The sequence below is a fragment of the Schistocerca cancellata genome, chromosome 2 (genome assembly GCF_023864275.1).
Source record: "Schistocerca cancellata isolate TAMUIC-IGC-003103 chromosome 2, iqSchCanc2.1, whole genome shotgun sequence".
NCBI classification, from domain to species: Eukaryota; Metazoa; Arthropoda; class Insecta; order Orthoptera; family Acrididae; genus Schistocerca; species Schistocerca cancellata.
The window spans coordinates 330,923,341-330,949,706 of record NC_064627.1 but is presented as its reverse complement, the minus strand read 5'-3'; the positions used below and the strand labels follow the sequence as shown (position 1 = coordinate 330,949,706).

Below are 26,366 nucleotides of genomic sequence, written 5' to 3'. Positions count from 1 at the left end.
TGCATGGTGTAATGACTGGCAGTTATCTCTCAATAATAGAAAGTGTAACCTACTGTGTATAACAAGGCGAAAATCCCCATTAAGAATACAAAATAAATGCCCAGTCTTTGGAAGCGGTAACATCCATTGAGTATCTGGGTGTGACTATTCAAAATGATCTCAAATGGAATGATCAGATTACACAAGTAACGGGCAAGTCGAACTCTAGATTGTTGTTTATTGGTAGAATCCTGAAGCGATGCAGTCCTTCAACAAAGGAAATTGGTTACAGTACTTTAGTTTGACCAGTCTTAGAGTACTGTTCGTCTGTATGGGACACTTACCAGTTGCGTCTGATTCAAGAAATTGAGAGGGTCCAAAGAAGAGTGGCAAGATTCGTGACTGGTACAACCATTCAAAGATAAGGGAAATTAAAGCTCATACTGAGGCGTTCAGACAGTCGTTTTTCCCTTGCGCGATCCGCAAGTGGAACAGAGGGGGGGGGGGAGTATGACTTTGGTGCGAATTGTACCCTCTGCCACACATCGCTTGATGGCTAGCGGAGTATATATGTAGATGTAGTTAGAAGCTCACCAAGGGACTGTATAACCCAGGAAGTGCGATACATTTCCACCTATTATGCCTACCCGTACTTGAGGTAAACGGGTTTTAAGGATTGGGTAGACAGATAGATGGTCAAGAAAGTGAGACTAGTAGACAAGGAGGGTTCCATTTTTACCGATTTAGGTGACGAAATCTTAACAACGAAAATAGCTACAACAGTTACTGAAGATGACGGCCACATAAATAATTCCCCCTACTCTTTATTCGAAACATTCTAGTTGCAGTCGATACATCAGCACATTACTCGTAGCTATGCTTTCAATCCAAATACCATTTACAGGAATGCAAACAAAATCCATTTGCCTATACACATGGTAATTCAGATCCCAGTATTAATGCCACCGCATTTTAGAAGTGTGAGCATTCCCATTGCTAGCTAGCTTACGAAACACTTTGACTAATGAACGTTTTCTGGCTGTGGAGAGTCTAATGGAGAATTCGAAACATTGTAGAATACATTTGGCAGCTATGTAGCCATTTATTTCCTGGGGTGGTGCAGAATTATCCTACTAAATTTACTCACTAATGACAGTATTTTGTCATTGCGATAAACATTCCTAATGATTGTCATACAAGTGGTAATATAAAGGTAGAAAATTCATGTTTTTGAGTCCAGAAAGCTCTATGCAACAGAAACTGCAGATCATTTTGCCAATTTCATTGCAAAATTGCTGGGTTATTCATGTCTGGGGTAATAATAGAGGGCTGTTGGCCTGGGTTGTCTGGTCTGCTAGCATAGTGAAAGGTATTTGCTACTGCAAGGGAGGTCTGGTTTGTTTTCAGTTCTAATTTCGATGGAGGCAGATAGACTATCAGTAAAGCAATTTTAAGAAATTCTCGCACCCGCAATACATTTTTAATGCTACCTTTATTCTATACTGGTGCCCTGTGGATGTAAATATGAAAATCTTGTAGAATTTCATACTTGTTACTGCCTACTTTTTCCGCTTCTGTCAATAATTGGATTGACTTAAGTGTGGCACTGAATGATTTTTAACTGAATTTCGTTATGAATTTTCATGCATTGCTAAATTTTCACACTTTCATGGTAGGTCAGCAACAGTAATCCAGTATGACTGGTCTGAATGTTGACACTAATCAGCATTAATATAGTCTTACAAATGACTGAAAAGAGTTTGGCAAAGTTCGGATAGTAGTTAAATTTCATGCCTGTGCATATTATGTTGGCAGCACTTCGTCACCTTGACTGTTATGCTGTGTAGCAGACTTTAAAGCTATGCAGATCAGCATAACGAAAAGGCTCGTTTTGTCCAAGACTGTACCACTTGTAAACATTTTTTTACTTAGACAAGACTCACCACATGCCACGGTCAACATTTCAAGTGCTTTAGAGCACTTGACTCCATTTTTCACACAATATTTGAAGCAATTTCTTTGCTCTATTTTTTATAATCGAAAATTGCTGAGTACACTAAAACAAAAAATGGCTCTAAGCACTATGGGACTTAACATATGAGGTCATCAGTCCCCTAGACTTAGAACGACTAAAACCTAACTAACCTAAGGACATCACACACATACATGCCCGAGACAGGATTCGAATCTGCGACCGTAGCAGCAGTGCGGTTCCGGACACTAAAACACGTCTAACTTTTCTAACTGTCAAAAACAAACAAAGTATGCTGCACACTTGAAACTGTGAACATATGTTTGAGACATGTGTACCAACATAACAAAAAAAGATCGATAATCGAACATATGTTGCTGTGCAATCTGAAAAGTCACCTTACTTTTTTAACAGCCCTCATAGAACATATTTCACCATGCAAGAACAACTACTGCCTGATATGTGTCAGTCAGGAAACATGATTCCAAGAAATACATGAAGGTAGCCAACACCAAAGCCCCAAAATAACAATATAGAAACTGACTGCAAAAACAACATGTATACAATATGTAATAGTAATTTCATGAAGCCATACAGCCAAGTGCGTTCAGTCGTGCACCCAGAACAAGACAGTACTGAAATCATACTGTACGGAGAGTTCTCATTGAGAATAATGAATTATTTAAGAATAAAGGAGATGGCCCACACAAAGGCAGCAGCACATAACTAGCTGACACTTATTGGGCAGGGGTAATGGGAAAGAGGTGGTGTGGACAGGCGCGCGCGCGCGCACACACACACACACACACACACACACACACAGAGAGAGAGAGAGAGAGAGAGAAATACAATTTGTGATTTTTTTTTTTTTTTTTGAGGGGGGGGGGGGGGGGGACAGCGAGATATCATAGGTTTAGGCCAGGGAGGTTACAGAGGTGACGGATGTGCTGAAGGGTAGTTCCCATCTGCGCAGCTCAGAAAAGCTGGTGGTTGTGAGGAGGATCCAGATGGCACAGGTTGTGAAGCAGCTACTGCAATCTCCCATGTTGTGCTCTGCTGCATGGTGTGAAACTGGGTGGTCCATCTTGTTTTTGGCAACAGTCTGACTGTGGCTGTTCATTCTGGTGGACAGCTGGTTGGTTGTCATAAAAATGTAATATGCTGTGCAGTGGTTGCAGCAGAGCTGGCAGATAACATGGCTGCTTTCACAGATGGCCCAGTCTCTGATGGCGTAGGATAAGCCTGTGATGGGACTGGAGTAGGAGGTGATGGGTGGATGGATATGGCAGGTCTTGCGCATCTGAGTCTTCCACAAAGGTATGATCCCTCTGAAAGGAGATTGGGGGTGGGAGTGACATAGAGATGGCCTAGGATGTTGGGGAGGGCGGGCGGGTGGCAGAACATCCCTTTGGGAGGGGATGGAAGTATCTTGGGTAGAATGTCCGTCATTTCACGGCATCATGATAGATAAAGCTCTGATAAAGGACATGGTTCAGTCGTTCCAGTCCTGGGTGGTATTGGGTGACCAGGGGGGCACTTCTTTGTGGTTGGTCCTTGGGATGGATGTGAGGATCAGGTGTGTGTGGAGACATGGCGCGCGAGATCTGTTTGCGTATTAGATCTAGGGGGTATTGCCTGTCAGCGATGGCTTTTGTGAGGCCTTCAGCATACCGGGCATACTGCAGATGTGTCTGCCATGGGTGGCCAGGCTGTAAGGAAGGGACCTTTTGGTGTGGGGGTGGCAGCTGTCAAAGTGCAGGCCTGTTGGTGATTGGTGAGTGTGATGTGGACTGAGGTGTGGATGGAGCCATCTGAAAGGAGGAGATTGACATCTAGGAAGGTGGTACGATGAGTGGAGGAGGAGCAGGTGAAATGGATGGGAGAAAAGGTGTTGAGATTGTGGAGGAATGAGGATAATGTGTCCTGGTCTTGGACCCAGATTATAAAACTGTCATCAGTAAATCTGAACCACACCTGGGGTATGAAGTTTTTGGAAGCTAGGAATTTTTCCTCTTGATAGTCCATGAAGAGGTTGGGGTAGGAGGGTGCCATGCAGGTGCCCATGGCTGTGCTATGAATTTGTTTCTATACCTTCTCTTCAACTGTGAAGTAGTTATGGATTCATATGTAGTTGGTTAGGTGTACGAGGAATGAAGTGGTGGGTTTGGAATCTGCAGGGCATTGGGAGCGATAGTGCTCAATCGGGGCAAGGCCAAGGGCATGAGGGATTCTGGTATATAAGGAGGTTGCATCTATAGTGAACAAGTAGGGACCCGGGAGGTAATGGTGTGTGGATGATGGAGAGCCAGTGCAGGAAATGGTTGGTATCTTTAATGTGGGAGACTAGGTCTTGGACAGTTGGTTGCAGGTGCTGGTCAACAAGGTCCATGATTCTTTTGGTTGGGGCACTGTAACCAGCCAAAATGGGGCACCCAGGATTGTTAGGTTTGTGGATTTTGGGCAGCATGTAGACGATGGGTGTGCGGGCTGTTCTTGGGGTGAGCAGGGAGATGGATTCAGGGGAGAGATTATGGGAAGGGCCTAAGGATTTCAGCAGGGATTGGAGGTTATGTTGGACTAGAGGGATGGGGTCACCTTGGCAGAGCTTGTAGATGGAAGTGTCGGAGAGCTGGCTGAGGCCCTCTGCCAGGTGGTCACTCCAGTTCATCACAACAGTGGTGGAACCTTTGTCTGCCGGGAGGATGATCAGGTCAGGATCTATTTTTACGTTGTGTAGGGCAGTCCTTGTCCAGCTTGAGAAAGGAATTTCATTCCCGAAAGCTAGCAAAGTAAAGCTCTGTACCTTTTGTGTGTGTATCTGTTGAAGACGCAGTGCTCCTGCCTTTCAGTGAGTTGTCTCCTTTATTCCTAAATGATACAGTATTGAAATCATCACATTAGAGCAAAAGTACCTGCATAGTAATGTCTTTGTACAAGCTTCCAAACTAATATTTTGAATTCAGCACAGCAGAAAACTTCAAAAATCAAAAAGCAACTTCAGCAGCCATAGTGACTTGCAGGGATATCAACAAGATACAAATGGAAATGCTCTGTTAGTCTGGACTGAAGCATATCCATGGTTGCCATAAGTTTCCCCAACTTAAATTCCCTGATTTCCAGACAAGTTTCAGCATTTTTCCCTGACAAATTTTGTCACACAAACAGACCCAGCCTGTGGGCAGATCAGTGAGATTAGATCCAACAGGTAGGTCCTTAGTAGGAAATGATGGGCTTCAGATTAGTGGGCCCAATCCATTAGAGATACCCACAGAAATGGCCTGCAGTTTTTGCCCATCGTGGAAGTCTACTCGTGTGGCCAGCTATTAACGCGTCACAGACACAATGATGATGAAATGAAACTGCAGTGATCAATCTAAGCAACAGGCAACTTGCGCAAATACTCTTAGAATCAATACCAATGAGGATAGATAGCACTCACTGTGAAGATGATCACTGAGCCACAGACAGGCATGCAGAAAATACAATCACACTCTCAGAGTTAAACTTTCAGTCATAGCCTTTGGCAGAAAACGAGAGCACATACAATTTCACATAATCACTCAGACACAACTCATGCACACATGACTGCTGTCTCCAGTCACTTTAAATTTCCCTGATATGTTTGAAATTCCCTGATTTCCTGAACTTGTGGCAATCCTGATAGCACATGTTCCTCTTCCACAATTGGGAACTTCCCCCATCCTTTTACTGTGGGAAATACGCACGCAAATACCAAATACATAGCATAACCCATTATGGCCTAAATTTTTGAAGCCATTCACCACCAAAGGTTGAATATGGCATAGATTTCTAAAAAGCAAACTAGCCAAATTTCATTAAAATGCGGATGTCGAGGTAATGTCTGAGAAGCATTAGGAGCCTGTGGAAGCCAGTAAAATCTGTTCATTTGCTGCCACTCCCTGAGGATGCAGGACAAACTGCATATGAGGGCCTACTCTCAAAATAGCTACTTATTAACAGGAATACTAGATCTCTATATACAAGATCACTTCAGCCAAGAAATCATCACAAAAGCTCAAAATATTACCTCTGGCATATCAGAGTAAGAATGTATGGACTTAAGTTCAAAGTTTCTATTTCTCTTCCCCATAATTTTAATTCCCTTCCCAAATTTCTCTCATTTCCTTGACATCTTGTTCAAAATACGGATTTAATAACATCAGGGACAGGCTACAAACCTGCCTCATTCCCTTCTTAAATCACTGTCTCACTTTCACGTACTTTGACGTACTATAACTGCAGTCTGGTTACTATGCAAGTTATAAATCACCTTTCGCCTTCTGTATTTTATGCCTTCTATCTTCAGTACTTCAAAGAGTATACTCCAGTCAACAATATCAAAAACTTTCTCTAAATCTACAAATGCTATAAAAGTAGGTTTGCCTTTCTTTAACGTATCTAAGATGAGTCATAAGGTCAGTACTTGGCTATAATGACTTATTAAACTGAGGGTTCGGTAGTATTAATATCTCACTCTTTGGAATTGGAATGATTATTGCACTGTTCTGGCTGTCTTACATATCTTTCAAGCTAGCTGGAATAGTTCTGTCGGGTTGTAAGGTAGGATCTCAATAATTCTGTGGGAATGTCATCTACTGCAGGGGCCTTGTTCCCATTTAAGTCTTTGAGTACTCTGTCAAATTATTCTCACAGTATCATATCTCTTATCTCATATCCACCTACTTTTTCTTCTGTTTCTATAATACTATCCTTAAATTTGTTCACCTTATATAGCCACACACCCCCCTCCCGTAAACCATGGACCTTGCCATTGGTGAAGAGGCTTGCGTGCCTCTCAGCGATACAGATAGCTGTACCGTAGGCGCAACCACAACGGAGGGGTATCTGTTGAGAGGACAGACAAACATATGGTTCCTGAAGAGGGGCAGCAGCCTATTCAGTAGCTGCAGGGACAACAGTGTGGGTCACTGACTGATCTGGCCTTGTAACACTAATCAAAACGGTCTTGCTGTGCTGGTACTGTGAACGGCTGAAAGCAAGGGGAAACTACAGCCATAATTTTTCCCGAGGACATGCAGCTTTACTGTATGGTTAAATGATGATGGCATCCACTTGGGTAAAACATTCCGGAGGTAAAACAGTCCCCCATTCGGATCTCCGTGTGGGGACTACACAGGACGTCGTCATCAGGAAAAAGAAAACTGGCATTCTACATATCGGAGCGTGGAATATCAGATCCATTAATCGGGCAGGTAGGTTAGAAAATTTAAAAAGGGAAATGGATAGTTTGAAGATAGATATAGTGGGAATTAGTGAAGTTCGGTGCCAGGAGGAACAAGACTTCTGGTTAGGTGACTACAGCAGGAGACTACAGGGTTACAAATACAAAATCAAATAGGGGTAATGCAGGAGTAGGTTAAATAATGAATAGAAAAATAAGAATACGGGTAAGCTACTACAAACAGCATAGTGAATGCATTATTGTGGCCAAGATAGATACGAAGCAGACGCCTACCACAGCAGTACAAGTTTATATGCCAGCTGGCTCTGCAGATGATGAAGAGATTGATGAATTGTATGATGAGATAAAAGAAATTATTCAGATAGTGAAGGGAGACAAAAATTTAATAGTCATAGGTGACTGGAATTCGATAGTAGGAAAAGGACGAGATGGAAACATAGTAGGTGAATATGGAATCGGGGTAAGGAATGAAAGAGGAAGCTACCTGGTAGATTTTTGCACAGAGCATAATTTAATCACAGCTAACACTTGGTTCAAGAATCATGAAAGAAGGCTGTATACATGGAAGAGACCTGGAGATACTAGATGGTTTCAGATAGATTATATAATGGTAAGACGAAGATTTAGGAACCAGGTTTTAAATTGTAACAGATATCCAGGGGCAGATGTGGACTCTGACCCCAATCTATTGGTTATGAACTGTAGATTAAAACTGAAGAAACTGCAAAAAGGTAGGAATTTAAGAAGATGGGACCTGGATAAACCTACAGAACCAGAGGTTGTAGAGAATTTGAGAGAGAGTGTTAGGGAATGATTGACAAGAATGGGGGAAAGAAACACAGTAGACGAAGAATGGGTAGCTTTGAGAGATGAAATAATGAAGGCAGCAGAGGATCAAGTAGGTAAAAATACGAGGCTAGTAGAAATCCTTGGGTAACAGAACAAATATTTAATTTAATTGATGAAAGAAGAAAATATAAAAATGCAGTAAATGAAGCAGGCAAAAAGTAATACAAACATTTTTAAAATGAGATTGACAAGAAGTGAAAAGTGGATACGCTAGAGGACAAAGGTAAGGATGTAGAGGCATATATCACTATGAAAAAAAAAACTCAGATGGAAACCCAGTTCTAAGCAAAGAAGGGAAAGCAGAAAGATGGAAGGAGTATATAGAGGATCTATACAAGGGCGATGTACTCGGGGACAATATTATGGAAATGGAAGAACATGTAGATGAAGATGAAATGGGAGATACTATGTGAAGAGTTTGACAGAGCACTGAAAGAACTAAGTCGAAACAAGGCCCTGGGAGTAGACAACATTCCATTAGAACTACTGAGAACCTTGGGAGAGCCACCCCTGACAAAACCCTATCATCTGCTGAGCAAGATGTATGAGATTGATTAAGGAAACCTACATTTCTAGCATTTGTAGACTTAGAGAGAGCTTTTGACAATGTTGACTGGAATACTCTCTTTCAAATTCCAAAGGTAGCATGAGTAAAATACAGGGAACGAAAGACCATTTACAATTTGTACAGAAACCAGATGGCAGTTACAAGAGTTGAAGGGCATGAAAGGGAAACAGTGGTTGGGAAGGGAGTGAGACAGGGTTGTAGCCTATCCCCAATGTTATTCAATCTGTATATTGAGCAAGCAGTAAAGGAAACAAAAGAAAAATTCGGAGTAGGAATTAAAATCCATGGAGAAGAAATAAAAACTTTGAGGTTCGCCGATGACATTGTAATTCTGTCAGAGACAGCAAAGGACCTGGAATAGCAGTTGAACAGAATGGACAGTGTCTTGATAGGAGGATATGAGATGAACATCAACAAAAGCAAAATGAGAATAAGGGAATGTAGTCGAATTAAATCAGGTGATGCTGAGGGAATTAGATTAGGAAATGAGACACAGTAATAGATGAGTTTTGCTATTTGGGGAGCAAAATAACCGATGATGGTCGAAGTAGAGAGGATATAAAATGTAGACCGGCAATGCCAAGGAAAGCGTTTCTGAAGAAGAGAAATTTGTTAACATCAAGTATAGATTTAAGTGTCAGGAAGTCGTTTCTGAAAGTATTTGTGTGGAGTGTAGCCATGTATGGAAGTGAAACATGGACGATGAACAGTTTAGACAAGAAGCGAATAGAAGCTTTCGAAATGTGGTGCTACAGAAGAATTCTGAAGATTAGATGGGTAGATCACATAACTAATGAGGAGGTATTGAATAGAATTGGGGAGAAGAGAAATTTGTGGTACAACTTGACTAGAAGAAGGGAACAGTTGGTAGGACATGTTCTTAGGCATCAAGAGATCACCAATTTAGTATGGGAAGGCAGTGTGGAGGGTAAAAATTGTAGAGGGAGACCAAAAGTGAATACATCATGCAGATTCAGAAGGATGTAGGCTGCAGTAGGTACTGGGAGATGAAGAATCTTGCACAGGATAGTGTAGCATGGAGAGCTGCATCAAACCAGTCTCTGTACTGAAGACCACAACAACAACAACAACAACAACATATACAGACCCCTTCCCATTTCAACTTTCCCTTCTTTGCTTACTACTGGCTTGCCATCTGAGCCCTTTCTATTCATACAGGCACACTTATACAACCCTGCATTTGTCCCCTAGCCATTCCTGCATAGCCATTTTGCACTTTCTGTCAATATCATTTTAGATGTCTGTATTGCATTTCATTAACTGCAAGGAATGTCAGAGTTTTGAAGGATAATTACATTGCACTAGAAGGTGTGGCACTGAAGTTATGACTGGAGCTGAATATAGGCAAAACAAAGTACAGTAGAAGCTTGATACACCATGGTCCGATATATCGTGTATTCAGATATAATGCGGCATAATGTATGTCCCCAAAATAAAATATCATTTATGAATTATTTCTACACTCTCAGAATATTTCATAAACTGGAAAAAAATCTAATTAAAGCCTTACTGTTGCAGCTTCCAAGCACTCAAAATCATAACCAAAACAGATGGACATACTTAAACTCAACCGTTGGTTTGTCTTATCAATATATCAGGACTGTTGCTGGACACAATCTTTGAATATGCATCTCACAGTTAACATTGTAATGCAGACAAGAAAGCAAATATGCAGAAGTGCTTGGCAATAATGGAAGTGAGCACAATCATCACGTGGATCATAAACTATCCGTTCATTGTTCTGTGTGCTTGTTACGATGTCACAGAAACAGGAAATGTATTCTGTGAGTGATAAATGAAAAATTATTGATTGTGTGAAGAATAGTGAAAATAAAGCAAGTTTATCACACGAGTGTGGTGTACCTGAAGGAACAACCAGGGCATGAGTGAAAGTAGAGACTAAACTTGAAGTTTTATAAAAACAGCTGAAAGTTATTTGGGAATGGACAGAAAAAGGACTACCCTACGAAAAGACAGTGAACTTCACAAATGCCTTTACAGGTAATTTTTAACAAAGAGAAGTCAAGGGTCACCTTTAAAGGCAATTATTAAAGCCCAAATTGAAATATTTCATTTTGATTTACATGGCAACAAAGATTTTATAGCTTCTGATGGATGGTATTCGAGATGGGAATGTCACCATGGAATTCACCAAACAACCATTAAAGAAGTAGTAAGGGCTAGCTAGCGACAGTGAATCTGCTTCACAGTTTCCTGAAATTCTACACAAGGTAATGGTAGATGAAAATTTAAATGATCATCAAGTGTATAATTGCGATGAAATGGCACTTTATTAACAATTGCTTCCAACCAAAGCTCTTGATACAAAAAGCTTCAGTAAATAAGACAGAATAATCCTTCTCTTTGCCGTACATAAATCAAGCAATCATAAGCTGAAACCTCTTTTTACAGGTAACAGTAAAAGCCAAGAGATGTTTCATGCAACTAAATATGTCATCATTACAATTCACTTTCTGGCATTTAAAGAATGCTTCGGTAATGTGTGAAATTTTTACGAACTGGTTTCAAGAAGAGTTTGATCCATTCATAAGAAAGTTCCTATGGTCGCTTAAGTGAGACAAGAAGCTCTACTAATCTTTGATCACTGTCCAGCTCATCCACTTGCTGATGTGTTGCAATCAGAAGATGGAGAAATAAAAACCTTTGTTTTTGCCAAAAAAGCACAATGGCATTAATTCAGCCACTGGATCAGGACATCATACAAGTATTTAAGGCTCATTATTGCCTTGAGCTGCTCACTTCAATGGTAAATGAGTAAATAAAAGTGTTCTTGAAACCCATAAATCTTAAAAGAGTATTGCATATTCAGTAGGCCTGGTGTAGCAAAAGCGTCTTTCTGACCACTATTAGGATTTGTTGGTATAAGTGTTACATTTAAGAAAATGCAACATTTTAGAGACATGTTTCAACAACAGTGAAATCCCACCCGCACTTGATATTTTACAGTGCAATACTGATATTGAAGAATTGAACCGTTGGATGGTCACTGACAATGAAGAACCAATTTTGGAGGCCATAAATGACAAGAACATTATTGATGCTGTTCGAAATGGAAAGTAGTGAAGCAGTGAGGATGAGAAAGCTGAAAAAGAAACTGTAGGCAATGTCCCCAGTACACACAAAATATGGGATAATATAAATAAAGTGATTGTGTGGTTGGAGTGGCAAAGTGACTTGTTAAAGAAAGCTAACTCATTTCTTTAAAACAGCAGAATAATGGTGTACTGTACCTTGCAGGCAGTGTTGTAAATCACCATACTGTATTTGATAGTGTACTATCGTTTGGTTGACGTTAGAGTGAAGTTTGTCTAATTGCTGTATCCTATTAGGCAAGTTTTGAAATGTTTTACTTCTAATGTTCTTTAAATTTAAATACAGTATAGAACAGTATGTATAATATTACATAATGAGTTCTTCCTAATTTTCCATGAGTGGTTTGTCATTATACAGCTCACTCTCAATATATTGTGAGTACGCTGTAACACCAGAGCACATTACCTGACAACCATGTTATATCAGTACGGATAGAAAAGAGACTTCAATAAAAATCAACGGGAAAGAATATCAAAGAGTGGAAGCATTTAAATATCTATGTTTAATAACAACAGAAGATAACAGGATAGCAGTAGAAACTCAAGAAAGGATAGCAAATGGAAACTAATGCAACTATTCCTTGCAGAATATATACTAGTCCATAAATGCTGTTAGGATACAAAAGCCAAAATGTATTTGACTACATGACGACCTATAGTAATGTATGGATTGAAAGGCTAGGTAGTGGTAACAAAGGAAGAAGCATAGTTATTGAGAAGGGAAATAAAGATTTTGAGAAAGATGTTTGGGGTAAGGAGAGAAGAAGAAAGCTGGAGAATAAGGACAAACGTAGAACTACAAAAATGTTTTGGACAGATGAATATTTTAGTGAAAAATCATGCATGGAAGAATAAGATACGTTGGTCCCGTACAGAGACTGCCAGAAACTCTGATTGTTAAAGTGGTTATAGGGAAGCTCAAGGGGAAAAAGAGAAAAGGAAGAAACAGTAAAACATGGCTTGAAACTATGGAAGAGAACCTCAAAGCAGTGGGAGTCAGAAACTGAAGAAGGAAAGCAATGGACAGAGAAGAGCAGAGGCAGTTGACAAAGAGGTCCAAGGTCTTACAAGGACTGTAGTGCCAACTGGTACAGTAGTATTTCATCTGCTTTATTTGCTGTATTTTTATAACTTCTGTTTTCATAAATTACAATCAATATCACCCCTGTTACCCATGATTTCTGTTTATCTATTTGATCCTCTGCTGTGTTCAATGTTTCACCTCTCAAAGTAACACATCTGTCTTCTACTATATTTCACTCTCCACTTTCTGATGATTGTTGCCTAGTGCTCCCTCTGAGACTCACAACGATCACTGGTTGCTTTAAAGTACAGTCATAGGCAATGAATAATGGTCACAGTCCATATCTGCCCTGAATATGTCATACATTTTAAAATCTGATTTCACAATCTCTGTCTTATCATCATATAAAAAATATAACTTTATAAGGGAATAAATATGCTGTGACACTAGGGTCATTATGTCCAACTGGTTTAAGAACTGACTACATTACGTTTCAGAGTGAATAACACATTTTATCCTTATCAGATGATCATGTGCAACAAACACAGAAGATTAAATACAGTAAGACAAAAATAATGTAGAGTCAGAAGGGACATAATACTGGAAACGCTGACAAACAACTAATTTTACATAAAAGTACACAGATTTTTTAGTAGAATTGATGTTTCATATAATGAAATCGAAGGAAAAAGACAAACTCCTTAATGAGCAAACTGAGTTTATAACAGGTGCATTTATTTTAATGTTTACGACAATCTATTCTGGTGAGGAAGTCGCTGCAGCCTGCATGTGTGCTTCAAGTGATACTCTCTGTGACAGAGGCACTATGCTGTTTGGATTGCATCTTCATTTTTGAGCATCTGCACAGTTAATGCAAACACTTTGCAGCCACAATAGGATTGCTAGCTTCCTGCAATGGTATTACACTCTGTGCCATGTTATCTCTTCTGAGTTCATGTGCAGTGATGTAAACATCTCATGACCACTCCGTGCCCTGTTGTCTCTTAAATTTATGGGCAGTGGGGTAAACAATAAGACTTTACTCTGTTTTAAATACAGTTTTACTGTCTTAGTAACTTGCATTAATAGGATTCCAGCAAATAAATTTACATTTTGAAGATAGAAATGGAACATGGTTTTAAACAAAAAAGAGAACTACGAACTTTTAGCTGAATACTTTGAAAATCCATTAAATTATGAAGAGCCTATTGATAGACTACAATTTCAAAAATCACAACATGAAAATCCACCATCGTAGCCACCTACAGTAGAAGAAATAGAAAAGATTATCAAGTTTATGAAGAATAACAAGGCACCAGGAGAGGAGAAATGTGGAAACTAGAGGGCTTATCCATATGGCAGAAAATTCACAAGGTAATTAAAGATATTTGGACAAAAGCAATCAAATCCAGGGACTGGAAACAAGCACTGATCCACCCTCACCACAAAAAAGAAGAGGAAACAGACACCAACTACAGGGGTATCTCCGTGTTACAGTAACATACAAAATATTATCTAAAGCATCTCTAAATACAAAATGGAACAAGTAGGATCTAATATAGGAGAGTACCAAGCAAGTTAGATCATGTGCGGAACAGATTCTTAATTTAAAAACCGTTTTGAGAGTGAGAGCTATACAAAATAAAAAACAGTAGTTACTTTCATAGACTTCAAGAAGGCTTACGATTCAGTTGACAGACAAACACTATTTCAGATACTTTACCAATCAGGCTTCAATGAAAATACCAGAAGACTTGTTGAACAAACGCTCACGGGTACAACATCAAGTATTAAGTTTGAAGGCGAAATTTCTGAACCGTTCAAAATCAAAACAGGAGCTTGACATGGAGATGGACAGTCCCAATTCTCTTTAACTTGGTTTTAGATAAAATAGTAAAAACATGGGAAAACACATTAGAAAATGGAGGCATAAAAGATATTAACATGGGACAAAGAAAGACCAAATATGAAGTAAAATGTTTAGCCTTTGCAGATGATATAGCATTGATAAGTGAAAACCTAACAGACGCAAATGATATGCTTGATCTATTACATGACACTGTTGAAAAGACTAGGCTAAAAATATCTTATGAAAAAACCGAGTACATGGAACACAAACACAATATAAAAAAATTATGAAAACACAATATGGAAAAATTAAAACAGTTAATAAATTTAAACACCTCGGAGAATGCATCCAAACCAACAGAATGCATAACACAACAAATAAAGAAAGAGCAAAGAAGTTAGAATTTGCATACAAGTTAACACATAACTACTACTATAAGAAACCAATATCCAATCAAGCAAAGATCGCACATTAAAATTCAGTTAGTATGACACAAGCAACATATGAATCAGAGTGCCTTAACATTGAATTAGGAAGGCAAGGGTGGGGGGAGGGGGGCAAAAAAAAAAAGGGGGAGAGAGAGGGGGGGAGGGAGGGAGGGGATGGTTGGTTGGGGGAAGGAGACCAGACAGCAAGGTCATCGGTCTCATCAGATTAGAGAAGGACGGGGAAGGAAGACGGCCATGCCCTTTGATAGGAACCATCCCGGCATTTGCCTGGAGCGATTTAGGGAAATCACGGAAAACCTAAATCAGGATGGCCGGACGCGGGATTGAACTGCCGGGAGGGAGAGGAGGGGGAGGGGGAGGGGGGGGGGGGGGGGGAGAGAGAGAGAGAGAGAGAGAGAGAGAGAGAGAGAGAGAGAGAGAAGAAATCTGTAGAATGGATAGAAGCAGTGAAGAAAGATGCAAACAAAACAGGTGTTACAGAAGAACTAATACATGACAGAAAATGCAACCTATGAAGAAGATAAAGCAAAACCTCAACCACAGAAAGTGTTGACAGATGATCAGAGATGAGCCATTGGAGAGAATATGAAGTAGTCTAGGAAGAAAGGAAGAAAAAGAAACATCATAAGTCTTAGGTTGTATGTGGTCCATAGCTGGTTTTTAAAAAAAAAAAAAAAGATATGAATAAAAATTATAACTTCCTATGCAACTCTAATATAATACATGGTTTTTTTCATTTGAAGATTTGCCATAGGGCTATAGAGGACACGCATATCCGGCGCAATGGGTACGTAAAGCAATGCACACTTGGTTTTACCTACGTAATTCCTTGAATTTTTGTAAGTAGTCTGGTTTGACAAAGTATGTAATGAACATTGTGTCACCAAATGCCACCCATGACAACACATATGAACCACAAATTTCAATTTTGCTTTACTTAACTCTGAAATACAACCGTCCATCCCCCCCCCCCCCCCCCCCCCCACCCACCCTCCCAACAAGTTCGAGACGAGACATTAATACAAGCTTTTCTCTTTTTTCCTGTTGTAGCATATGAGGATGGCCAATGTAGGCTGAAACACGTAATGGGTGATTCATAGAATGTGATTGTATCTAAAATAAAAGGGATTTCTCATTTTTAATTACTGTATTTGCCAGCTTTTAAGATGCACTAGCATAAAAGACGCACCCCACTTTTTAAGACTTTTTTTGGGAAAAAATGTCTCACTTAATAAATCTACTGAAAAACAGTTAGAATAAATATGTGCACATACATAAAATATCTAGGCAGTAAGAGTTAGGTAAAAGTGCTTACATTTTAATTTTCATTCTCAAATCTGCAAAATTCATCCTCATAAATGAAGGTAGAAATATTTGAAGCCACTGTCAGAATCTGAATCCTCATATAATAAATTATTCTATGTACTATTCAGAGAATTACTATTTCTACACTTCTTAAACACTTTAATCACTAGTCCCGTGAAGCTTTGACTTGCTCACAAACTTGAAAACTCTTCCTCCTTCCTGACGGTGTACCTTCAAAATCTGTAGATAGCAACCAGCTCTTTCACTGCTCCTTCATAAGTACCTTGACTGGCCTTAGTAACCTGCAGTCAATGTTTATACATTTAGAACTTTCAATGTAACTTTGATGGTTAAAGTAAACTAGTTAGCTCTCCTGGAATTATAGCTAATTTCAGTTCACTCACTCAATTTTTAATGTCTTCTGTTCTGTGAGAAAGAAACTGGTCCCATACTAACTGGGTATGTATCCTCAGTAGGCCTCCAGGTCAAGTACACCAAATTTTATCTATCCACGACCTTATTCCTCCTCTATCCATCCACCTTTTATTTGGTACATGGAAAAATACTCACTTCAGCAATTATTCGTTAGGAAGTGTCTTTCTTTTAAAAATCAAAAGTGGCGGTAATTTTTTCCCATAAGCACAACAGGACAGAACGACCGAGTAATGAGTCTTTTCGTGTCCTGAAGTTTTAACAATAATGATTTTTGTAGCCACAGCTGTGTTAGAAGGCACATCATAGGTTAGCACAATCTTAACCAGCTCTCCAATTTTTGAAAGTTCAAACTTTTCTCTTTTTCTTGCCTTAATGACAATTCAATGAAATTCAACAATTTGTTCTTCGTACTCGGCTGGCACCTTCTGTGATATTTTGTCTTGGTCCACACGCAAAGCCGATACCTCTTCGCAAATGTTGAACTCCACAATATTGATCCAGTCAAGTCAGCAATCCCTCTGGTATTGGCTGTTGCTTTCACTTGATGAATGATCATTTTCCTAGAAACTGGAGCATTTCTGCAGCCCTGTTTCCATCCTCTTTATCACATGCAATCATTTGCATATTATATGCAATAGTACAGCAGTTCCATTTTTCAGTCATAGTTTGCAAATAAAATCACAATATAGGTACAAGAAATGTGGATCTCCACACTAAACACATCAATAACCAAAGACTGAATGAACAATATAAAAACTGTTAACAATGGTGCATGTGCAACTACTGAACTCTATACAATTGGAATGCTCAAAGTTTTCAAGGAAGCTAACAATGAATTCCTTCAAGCCAAAAGCATAGAAATTTTGAAGAAGTAGATTTAGTGCTTCTCAGCAAATTTCACTAGCATGCCTTCTCTATCATTTCTGGCATCTAATTCAAAGTTGTCTCTTTAAGAATTTTTTTTTTAACTTTGTCCTTATCTTTGCACTGATGTTGTCCTACAATGTCAATTACTTTTGTTTAACTGTTCTAATAGCTCCTCATAAAGATTTTCAACTTTCTTCATCAGGGGGTAAGATGGCTGGGGCATAAACTTGTATTATTTGCAGTAAGTATTTTTTAAATTTTTAATTCTATTCTATTGCGATTCCTTCATTGTCAACAATTTATAATTTGATCTTCAATTTTCTTGTAGTGATGGAACTTATTCACGAGTATCCGCCTTTGTCTGTGCCTCTACAGTAAAAGACATTTCCAGACTGCAACTGCACGAGATTCTCTTTCTTTCTTCATAATTCTAATGCTCTCACTGTAGTCCCCTTGACATTACTTATGTCCACTTCCAGTACAAGTAGTCTATCTTCAGTCCTAAGTCACCTTTCACTTTTTAGTCCTTATATGAAGCTCATAGAAGCCGTCACGTCTTTATGAGTAATGATATTTTATTTTAGCCAGAGTTCATGTAGCAAGGTGTTGTCAGAGAAGTAGCTGGGCGTGCCCTATGTTACAAAAAAAAAATGGTTCAAATGGCTCTGAGCACTATGGGACTCAACTGCTGAGGTCATTAGTCCCCTAGAACTTAGAACTAGTTAAACCTAACTAACCTAAGGACATCACAAACATCCATGCCCGAGGCAGGATTCGAACCTGCGACCGTAGCGGTCTTGCGGTTCCAGACTGCAGCGCCCTATGTTACAAACACATTTGCCCTCAGCCCATTATTTTCAACATGCTATAACCTAGTTTGAGATACCAACATCTGGGACCTCACACTTAGCAATGAGGCTTCCAGTAACCATATCCATGGTACAGTAGCCTTTCAGGCCCAAAGAGTTTGGTGAAACACATGGCCAATGCTAAATCTCAGTGAAGCACAGTTCAGAGCAGTTTCAGACCAACTGCTTCTTAATGTTGAGGATGAAAATATTCCTTCAAAGGGACAATCAGTTACGGTCAGTCAATGTTTGTCTGTCAGTCAGACAGCTTTCTATTGCAGAAAATAATGTGGTCCATCTTGAATTTGAAGATACCCACTTTCCATGCTGTCTGATGCAGATTGGAGAGCTGCCCTTCTGAGTCTTTTCACCCAACTGATTTCTGAGGGGGGTTTTGTCATATAGGGCTTTGGTGTGGAGGCTTAAGGTGCACTGGATGGCACATGACAGTAGCGGGGCACGTACTGTATGGTTCATCTGTAATGGTTCTTCCACTTGGACAGTCCTACCAATGACTATGCAATTGCTAGTATAGCTCTCAGCTTCATGTAACTAGCAAACCTCTCTATCCACATAGTCATCTGCTAAAATAAGGTGATGTCATCGGAAAGGCTGCCCTACACATTGGCATAAAATGTTACATTCAGTAATACCTTTTCTTTAATGCTGCATTATAAATATTGGTGTCATGTGTTAAATTAATACTGTCTGTCTCAGTTTGCCATTGTTCAACAGCCACATGTTACAGACTACTAAATAACTCAATTATTTTTTTGAGCACCAAAGTCAGTTACAAATGTGCTCATGTCAAAGGGCAGTGAACTGTAATGTTTCTCAACAGTCTATACCACACTCTGAAACTCTGCTTTTACAATTAGTTACAAGCAATTGTGCATAAGCAACAACCATACAGTGAGGCATAGCAAGGCATCAAATAATCAAAGCAGTGTCCAGCGCATGTAATATAATAGTTATAACTCTGAATTGTATGGCAGTTAAAAAACGACTTCTTATGAAAGAATAAAATACAACAGAAGAGAACAGATACAAAACCACAAAATGTAATTCTGTATCATATGCCAAATGATCTACACAAGTTACAGTTCTGTACTTTTAAGTTCAAACTATAAAACACAGAGGAACTTTCCACATGAGGATTTTAAAATATTTGAAGACCACCCATATCACAAGATGTTGCAAAATATCCCAGATATATAAAAATGATCCTGAGAAAAGTGTATGTTCACAAGATGACAAGTTAAAAAAATAATGAAAGAGTAACAGAAGATAAAATCTTTTGAAGCTCTTCTAAGGGACATAATAGTAGGCTCGTAATTACCACTAACCTGTAATTCACCACTGTAGCCACTGCTGGGAATAAAGGGGCTCGGTAGAAACTCATAGCAGATTTTGAACATATAAAGGTTCAGCGAGGAGGCTAAGATGATTCACACTGCCTAAAACAAATAATGCCCAGTTGACTGTTGGTTCAGTCACATATGTAATTATTGTATTAAAATCAGTGGTAGGTGAAGGTGCTGCAGAAGCTTAGTACACTAATTTAAGAAATCAATGTCAGAGATGACAATAAAGACTATATGGAACAGACTCAGACTGTTATTCCACAAGACATACTGATTATTCTTAAAAGCAAATTAGAATATGCACAGATGAGATGAGGACAAACTACTTTGCCTCCAGTTCTCATATTTTCCATCAGCAAAAGAAGATCTACCTTCAGTATAGCTTTAGAAATCTCTCAAGATATACATGATAATGAAAGAAGAGAGTCCTTATGTAATGTACAGAACAAGTCTCAATATAAATTTTTCATCCAATTCTAACGTGTACTCAATAAAAATATGACTAACACAATAGATCTGAACTACAGTCTAATGGCAGCTTGCAACAAACAAGGATTTCAATGACAGATTTGATACTCTAAATGCTGGTAGGTTCGGCTACCATTACATACAGTAAAATTTCTTATAGCTTAAGCTAGAAACACCACTGAATGTCCACAGTATCTGACTGGAAGATGAAAGGATTACTATACAAAAAATCCAATATCTAAGCTTAAGGCAAGTAGTTGCCATAATTTGCAAAAGTTACAGAGACAAAACTTGTGGAATGGCAACCTTCTAATATTAATAGGGACATTAAACAATGCAATACTTTTATTACTGTAAAAGACCATTATTTACTTTCCAGAAACAGAGCAATTCACTTTTCATATCTAGTCAACAACATAACAGACTGCCTATGGGGTCACTCCATGTCAATTCAACCAATTTGAGAAAATGTTCCACCTGACAGTCTCAGATTTGGCTGAAATTTAGCACACCAATGCTACCAAGTGTGGAACACTCATGTACACAATTTTAAGTTCCCCTGCCAATTAGTTCCAGAATTATGGCTTGTGAAAGAAGGTGGCATGACCTGGAAATTGCAACCTGCATCTGGCAATCTATCTTCAGACCCAACTTCAGGTCTTAATAACTTTGGAACTATTCCGCACAGTCCTGTGAAATTTTTACAATCCAGGAACATCCACTTAGAGAACACACTCTATGAATCAAAACACCAACAACATATTTCTGAGGGAAAATAAAAAATTCCAAAATGTAATTTAAAAAATGTTATATGTTAAAAGGTACATATTGCAGGTGCCCTCTATGCCAAATATAATTCACTCAAAAAGGTTATAAAATTTTTCTGGTAAGCTTAATGTGGCCTAAACACACACAGAACTCATCTTGCCCATATCAGTCACACAAACAGAGTTACATGCACATGAAAATACAAAAATTTGAAAAATTACCTGAAAAACATGGATTTTGTAAGTGTGGTAGCACAAAAGGGACAAGTGATATCCAAGCTAACTTTCAAACACTGCATAAGTAGACCATAAAATACTATGTGGCAAAATTTCAACTTGTTATTGCAAGGCATTTGTGTACAATAAAAGTTGATAGAGATGTATTTGGTTACTTTTCCTTTAACACGATTTAGCAAGTAATAGTGATGATGCAGACAGCTTGCTTCAGATAAAGCTGCAGCAATTGTTGGGAACCATTAGGCAACAGAAAGTTAAACAATGGTAGTTTATAGGGGAAGAATGAGTCATTGTTAGGCAGGAACAACAAAGGAAACAAGCAACAATTACAGGTTACTTATGTTTTTAAGATTCTAGTTCAGACTGGTCAGTACTGTTGTGGAAGTCAGTATGGAGGCAGAAGAGTATACTAGTGGTGCTTTTGTTCAAACAAGTTGCGGTATTGGTAGAGCACAAGCATCTGAATGTCATAAAACAACATATGGAACAAAATGTGGCATTCGCTTTGTACTGTATGATTTAGATTATTTGGACCAAGATTTGTTGCCATGGAGATCCGGGATACACCCTGTGGGCACAAGAAGTACAGTTCCAAGAAACTTTAGTGTTTGTTATCATCATATGAAAGTATTTCAGGATAAGTATTCTTTCCTACAAAGAAGTTGTTCTGATCCATTTTGGATTCGTAAGAAAACAGTGAAGTGTAGCCTCAGAGAAATTGATATGAAATCAGTATTGAAAGTGAATCAGTGCATGGGACTTAACATGAAACCAGGACAAAAGTTATGTTCCAGGTGTGTTACACTGCTAAAAAATGAATAATATTCTGATAATTTACATGACAGTGATGAAGAGTATCAGCCACCTACAACCACAGCGGATGAGAAATTAAATACTTCAGTGACTGCTCTTGGTTTCTCGCATGCAGACACACAAAGTTGGGAAAAGAGAGAGGCCCAGCTATGGTAGAAGAAAACTACAAGAAGCTCAAATTGAATTAAAACACAAAATAGCTGACACACTAATGGTGGATGTGTGGTTTGAGGTTTTCGGGCACTGAACAGCGTGGTCATCAGTGCCGAAACACATAGAAACAGGAACACATGCAGTGAAGGGACGAAGACGGGCAGCGAACAAGGAGAACGGCTAAAATACACAGACCTGACGCAGTTCCAAAACCTCACATACAGAGGCAAAACAAGAGGAGAAGAAACGCACTAAAAAGGAAAGGAAACACAAGGAAAAGAGAACAGAAATCAAAGTGAAACAAGTAGGTAATCGTGACTGGCGGACCTCTTAACTAATGGTGGAAGAGGAAGAACTATCTGCTCCAAAGGAACAGAAATCATGCCAGGAATGCTCTGATTTGGACAAAATTGTGCATGATTTGAAAGAAAAATGTTCCATATCCACACGCCAGAAAAAAAAGTAGCTATTCTTACCCTTGCACCTTCCAGCTGGTCTATTGACTACACTGCAAAGGTATTCAATGTTTCTACATATATGATAAAGCAAGCTAGGAAAATAAAAGCAAACCCAAGGAGTGCTTCCACAACTTCAGCAGGCTCAGGGTAAGCAATTGAGTTCAGAAATAAAGGTGCTAGTGTTGGAGTTTTATGAAAATAATGACTACAGCCGAATAATGCCTCGAAAAAAAGACTATGTAATGGTGAAATGGGAAATGTATGTGTACAGATGCAAAAAAGACTGTTGCTATGCAACATATCAGAACTATATGTAGAATTCAAGGAAAAGTATCCAATACCAAAGTAGGTTTATCACCTTCTTCCAATCTTCAGCCAAAATGGGTTGTGCCTGTAAGTGCAAGGAGCACACACAATGTTCGCGTATCTGAGACCCATCAAAATGCTAAGCTGATGTTTGCTGCTATAAAGGATTCTGGTCTGGATTACAAATGTGCAATGAAGCTGCTAGTGTGTGACATCAGTTCTACCAGTGCATGATACACAGGTGTGAAAAGTGTCCTGGTAACGCAAATCTTGCAGAACACATGAATAACAAACTGTATGGTGAACTCATCCTTATGGATGATGATGGGTTGGGTTGTTTGGGGGAAGAGCCCAAACTGCGAGGTCATCGGTCTCATCGGCTTAGGGTAGGACGGGGAAGGAAGGCGGCTGTGCCCTATCAAAGGAGCCATCCCGGCATTGGCCTGGAGCGATTTAGGGAAATCACGGAAAACCTAAATCAGGATGGCCAGACGAGGGATTGAACCATCGTCCTCCCGAATGCGAGTCCAGTGTGGATGATGATGAACTTGTTTCTTATAAACAATGGACACACATGGATCACACAAGTCTTGAAACAAAACAAAGTACAGTGGAAGATTTTGTTGAAATGTGTTGTCAAAAAATGGACAAACTGACCACACACAGCTTCACAGCAACAGCACAATTGGCTGATCTCCAGTTTTGTAAGGATAATTTGAAACAAGATGAAATTATAGTAATACTAGACTTTTCTGAAAATTATGCATTTATAGTTCAAGATGCCATTCAAGGATATCACTGGGACAACAGTCAAGTAACTCTCCAGCCATTTGCGATTTACTATAGACGTGAACCAGGTGATGTGTCTGTCATGAACCTGTGCATTTTTAGTGACTGTTTAATTCATGATGCCATTGCAGTTCATGCCCACATTCACACTGTCATGGCATATGTGAAAAACAAGCTGCCTCACATACATTTTGCGAAATACTTCAGTGATAGGGCAGCTAGTCAGTACAAAAACTGTAAAAATCTCAAAAATTTATGCATGCATTACCATGATTTTCAGATTCACGCAGAATGGAATTGTTTCGCAACAAGTCATGGTAAAAATGTATGTGATGGTATTGGTGCTACCATTAAGCGGATGGCATCACGAGCTAGTCTGCAGAACCCTACAGAAGGTCACATTCTAACACCTCTTCAATTATTTACCTGGGTACAGAAAAATATCTCTGGCAAACAATCATTCTATGTTTCGAAAGATGAGGTGAAATCAGTCGAAGAGTTGGTAAAAAACAGACTAGAACAAGTTAAAACTGTTGCAGGCACAAGAAGCCATCATCACTTCTCTGCAGCGGACTCTGACAATGTGCAGATGAGCAGACTGTCCGGTCATAACTATAGGTTCATGCACAACATCTGTCTTCACAGTGTGTCTGACTCAGGATTCAGAAGCAAAAACAGCAACATACAACCAGTTTGCTATGTTATTGCTGTTTATGACGACAAATGGTACTTAGGATGTGTTGCAGAGTGCTGTGAAACAGAAGGTGATGTATTTGTGAACTTCATGGCACCAGCAGGACCAGCAAAATCATTTCATTGGCCACATTTGGCAGACAGGTGTTGGATTCCTTTTGAACAAATTCTTATGACAGTTCCAGTTCCTACCACAGTGTCAGGAAGACAGTACAATTTGCCACTCAATGTACAGAGTACAGTAGCTAAAGTGTGGGAGAACTTCTGTTCGAAGCACAATCGACTAGTTTTTAGCAGTTAAGGTGCAGTAAACATTAATAATAGGTTGTGTTAATCTGTCTATACGTTGTTGCTTAGTGATTAAACAGTTGTGGGAAAGGATAAGAAGAAGCAGAACAGTTTACGATATATTTTTAGAAAACTGTGTTGTGGAACAATGGCCACATCACCAAATACATCTGTCAACTTCCATTGTACACAAATGTCTTGCAATAACATGCTGAAATTTTGAGATATATACCATTATGGTCTACTTATGCAGTGTGTGAAATTTGGCTTGGATACCACTTGTATCTTTTGTGCTACCACACTTACAAAATCCATGTTTTTCAGGTAATTTTTCAAATTTTTGTATTTTCGTGTGCATGTAACTCAGTTTTTGTGACTGATATGGGCATGATGAGTTCTGTGTGTGTTTAGGCCACATTAAGCTTACCACAAAAAATTTTATACCCTTTTTGAGTGAATTATATTTGGCATAGAGGGCACCTACAATACGTACCTTTTAACGTATTACATGTTTTTTAATCGCATTTTGGAATTTTTTATTTTTCCTCAGAAATATGTTTTGATTCATGGAGAGTGTTCTCTAAATGGATGTTACTGGGTTGCAAAAATTTCACTGCATTGTGTGGAATAGCTCCAAAGTTATTAAGACCTGAAGTTGGGTCTGAAGATACATTGCCAGATGCGGGTTGCAATTTCTGGGTCACGCCACCTTCTTTCACAAGTCATAATTCTGGAACCAATTGGCAGGGGAAACTAATACTTTGAACATGAGTGTTCCACACATGGTAGAAATAGTGTACTGAATTTCAGTCAAATCTGAGACTATGAGCTGGAGCCCCTGGATGACCTGACATGGAATGACCCCATGACATGTATTTTTAATAACCAGTTTCAGCCATCAAAGATACAACCTTACATGAAAATAGGTTGCAGCCACCTTACATGAAAATAGGTTGCAGCACCTCTAATACACTAACAAGACAGTGAACACTCAAAAATTTAATGCAGGGGAATGGGATGAAGTGGATCATGTCTCTTTTTTTGTCTATTCAATTTTAATTTTTTTAATGCCCTTAAAGAAGAACACGATTCACACATCCCAATGAGGCGAATGTCTACTGTAGACATCATGTTCACTTACTGAAACTATGTAGTTTATTTTAATCCATAAGAACCCAAATAATTTATTTTGTAATTATTCCATGCTATCTTACCAAGAACTTTCTGGTTATGCTTCTATGGTGGCTTGCTTGTTACGTGTAACTGTTTTAGGGAAGGGGAATGTGATGGGTGTATATAGAATGTAGTGTCACAGTCGGGCCACTGATAGCAGTGAAAGAGAAGAGAAAGTATGAAACCTGATGCCTGGACATAATTTACTTTCTCAAAAAGCACCAAATGGTCTGCTGCACTTAATATTTTTATCAGACCAAAACTTTAATCTGCCCTCACTACAGGTATACAGCAAACAGGATTGGGAACTAACCCAGGACAATGATGCATTTCATTTCTCCCTTTTACAGGCAA

The 26,366-nt window shown here is 39.0% G+C and overlaps 1 protein-coding gene across 5 annotated transcripts in view; it reads right to left on the bottom strand.

Annotated features, from left to right (window-relative positions):
- LOC126161707 (zinc finger protein 346-like) overlaps positions 1 to 26,366 on the bottom strand; it is a 136,107-nt gene that overhangs the window by 97,219 nt on the left and 12,522 nt on the right. For 2 of the 5 annotated variants that reach the window (XM_049917734.1, XM_049917733.1), the window contains one exon: positions 19,850 to 19,960. The exons of 2 other annotated variants lie outside the window; for them this stretch is intronic. In XM_049917734.1, the coding sequence (XP_049773691.1) occupies positions 19,850 to 19,905 (56 nt within the window). In that variant the 5' untranslated portion in view covers positions 19,906 to 19,960. Of the gene's footprint in view, positions 1 to 15,557; positions 15,644 to 19,849; positions 19,961 to 26,366 lie in introns of all 5 variants that reach the window. One more of the 5 variants, XM_049917732.1, reaches the window with a different exon arrangement.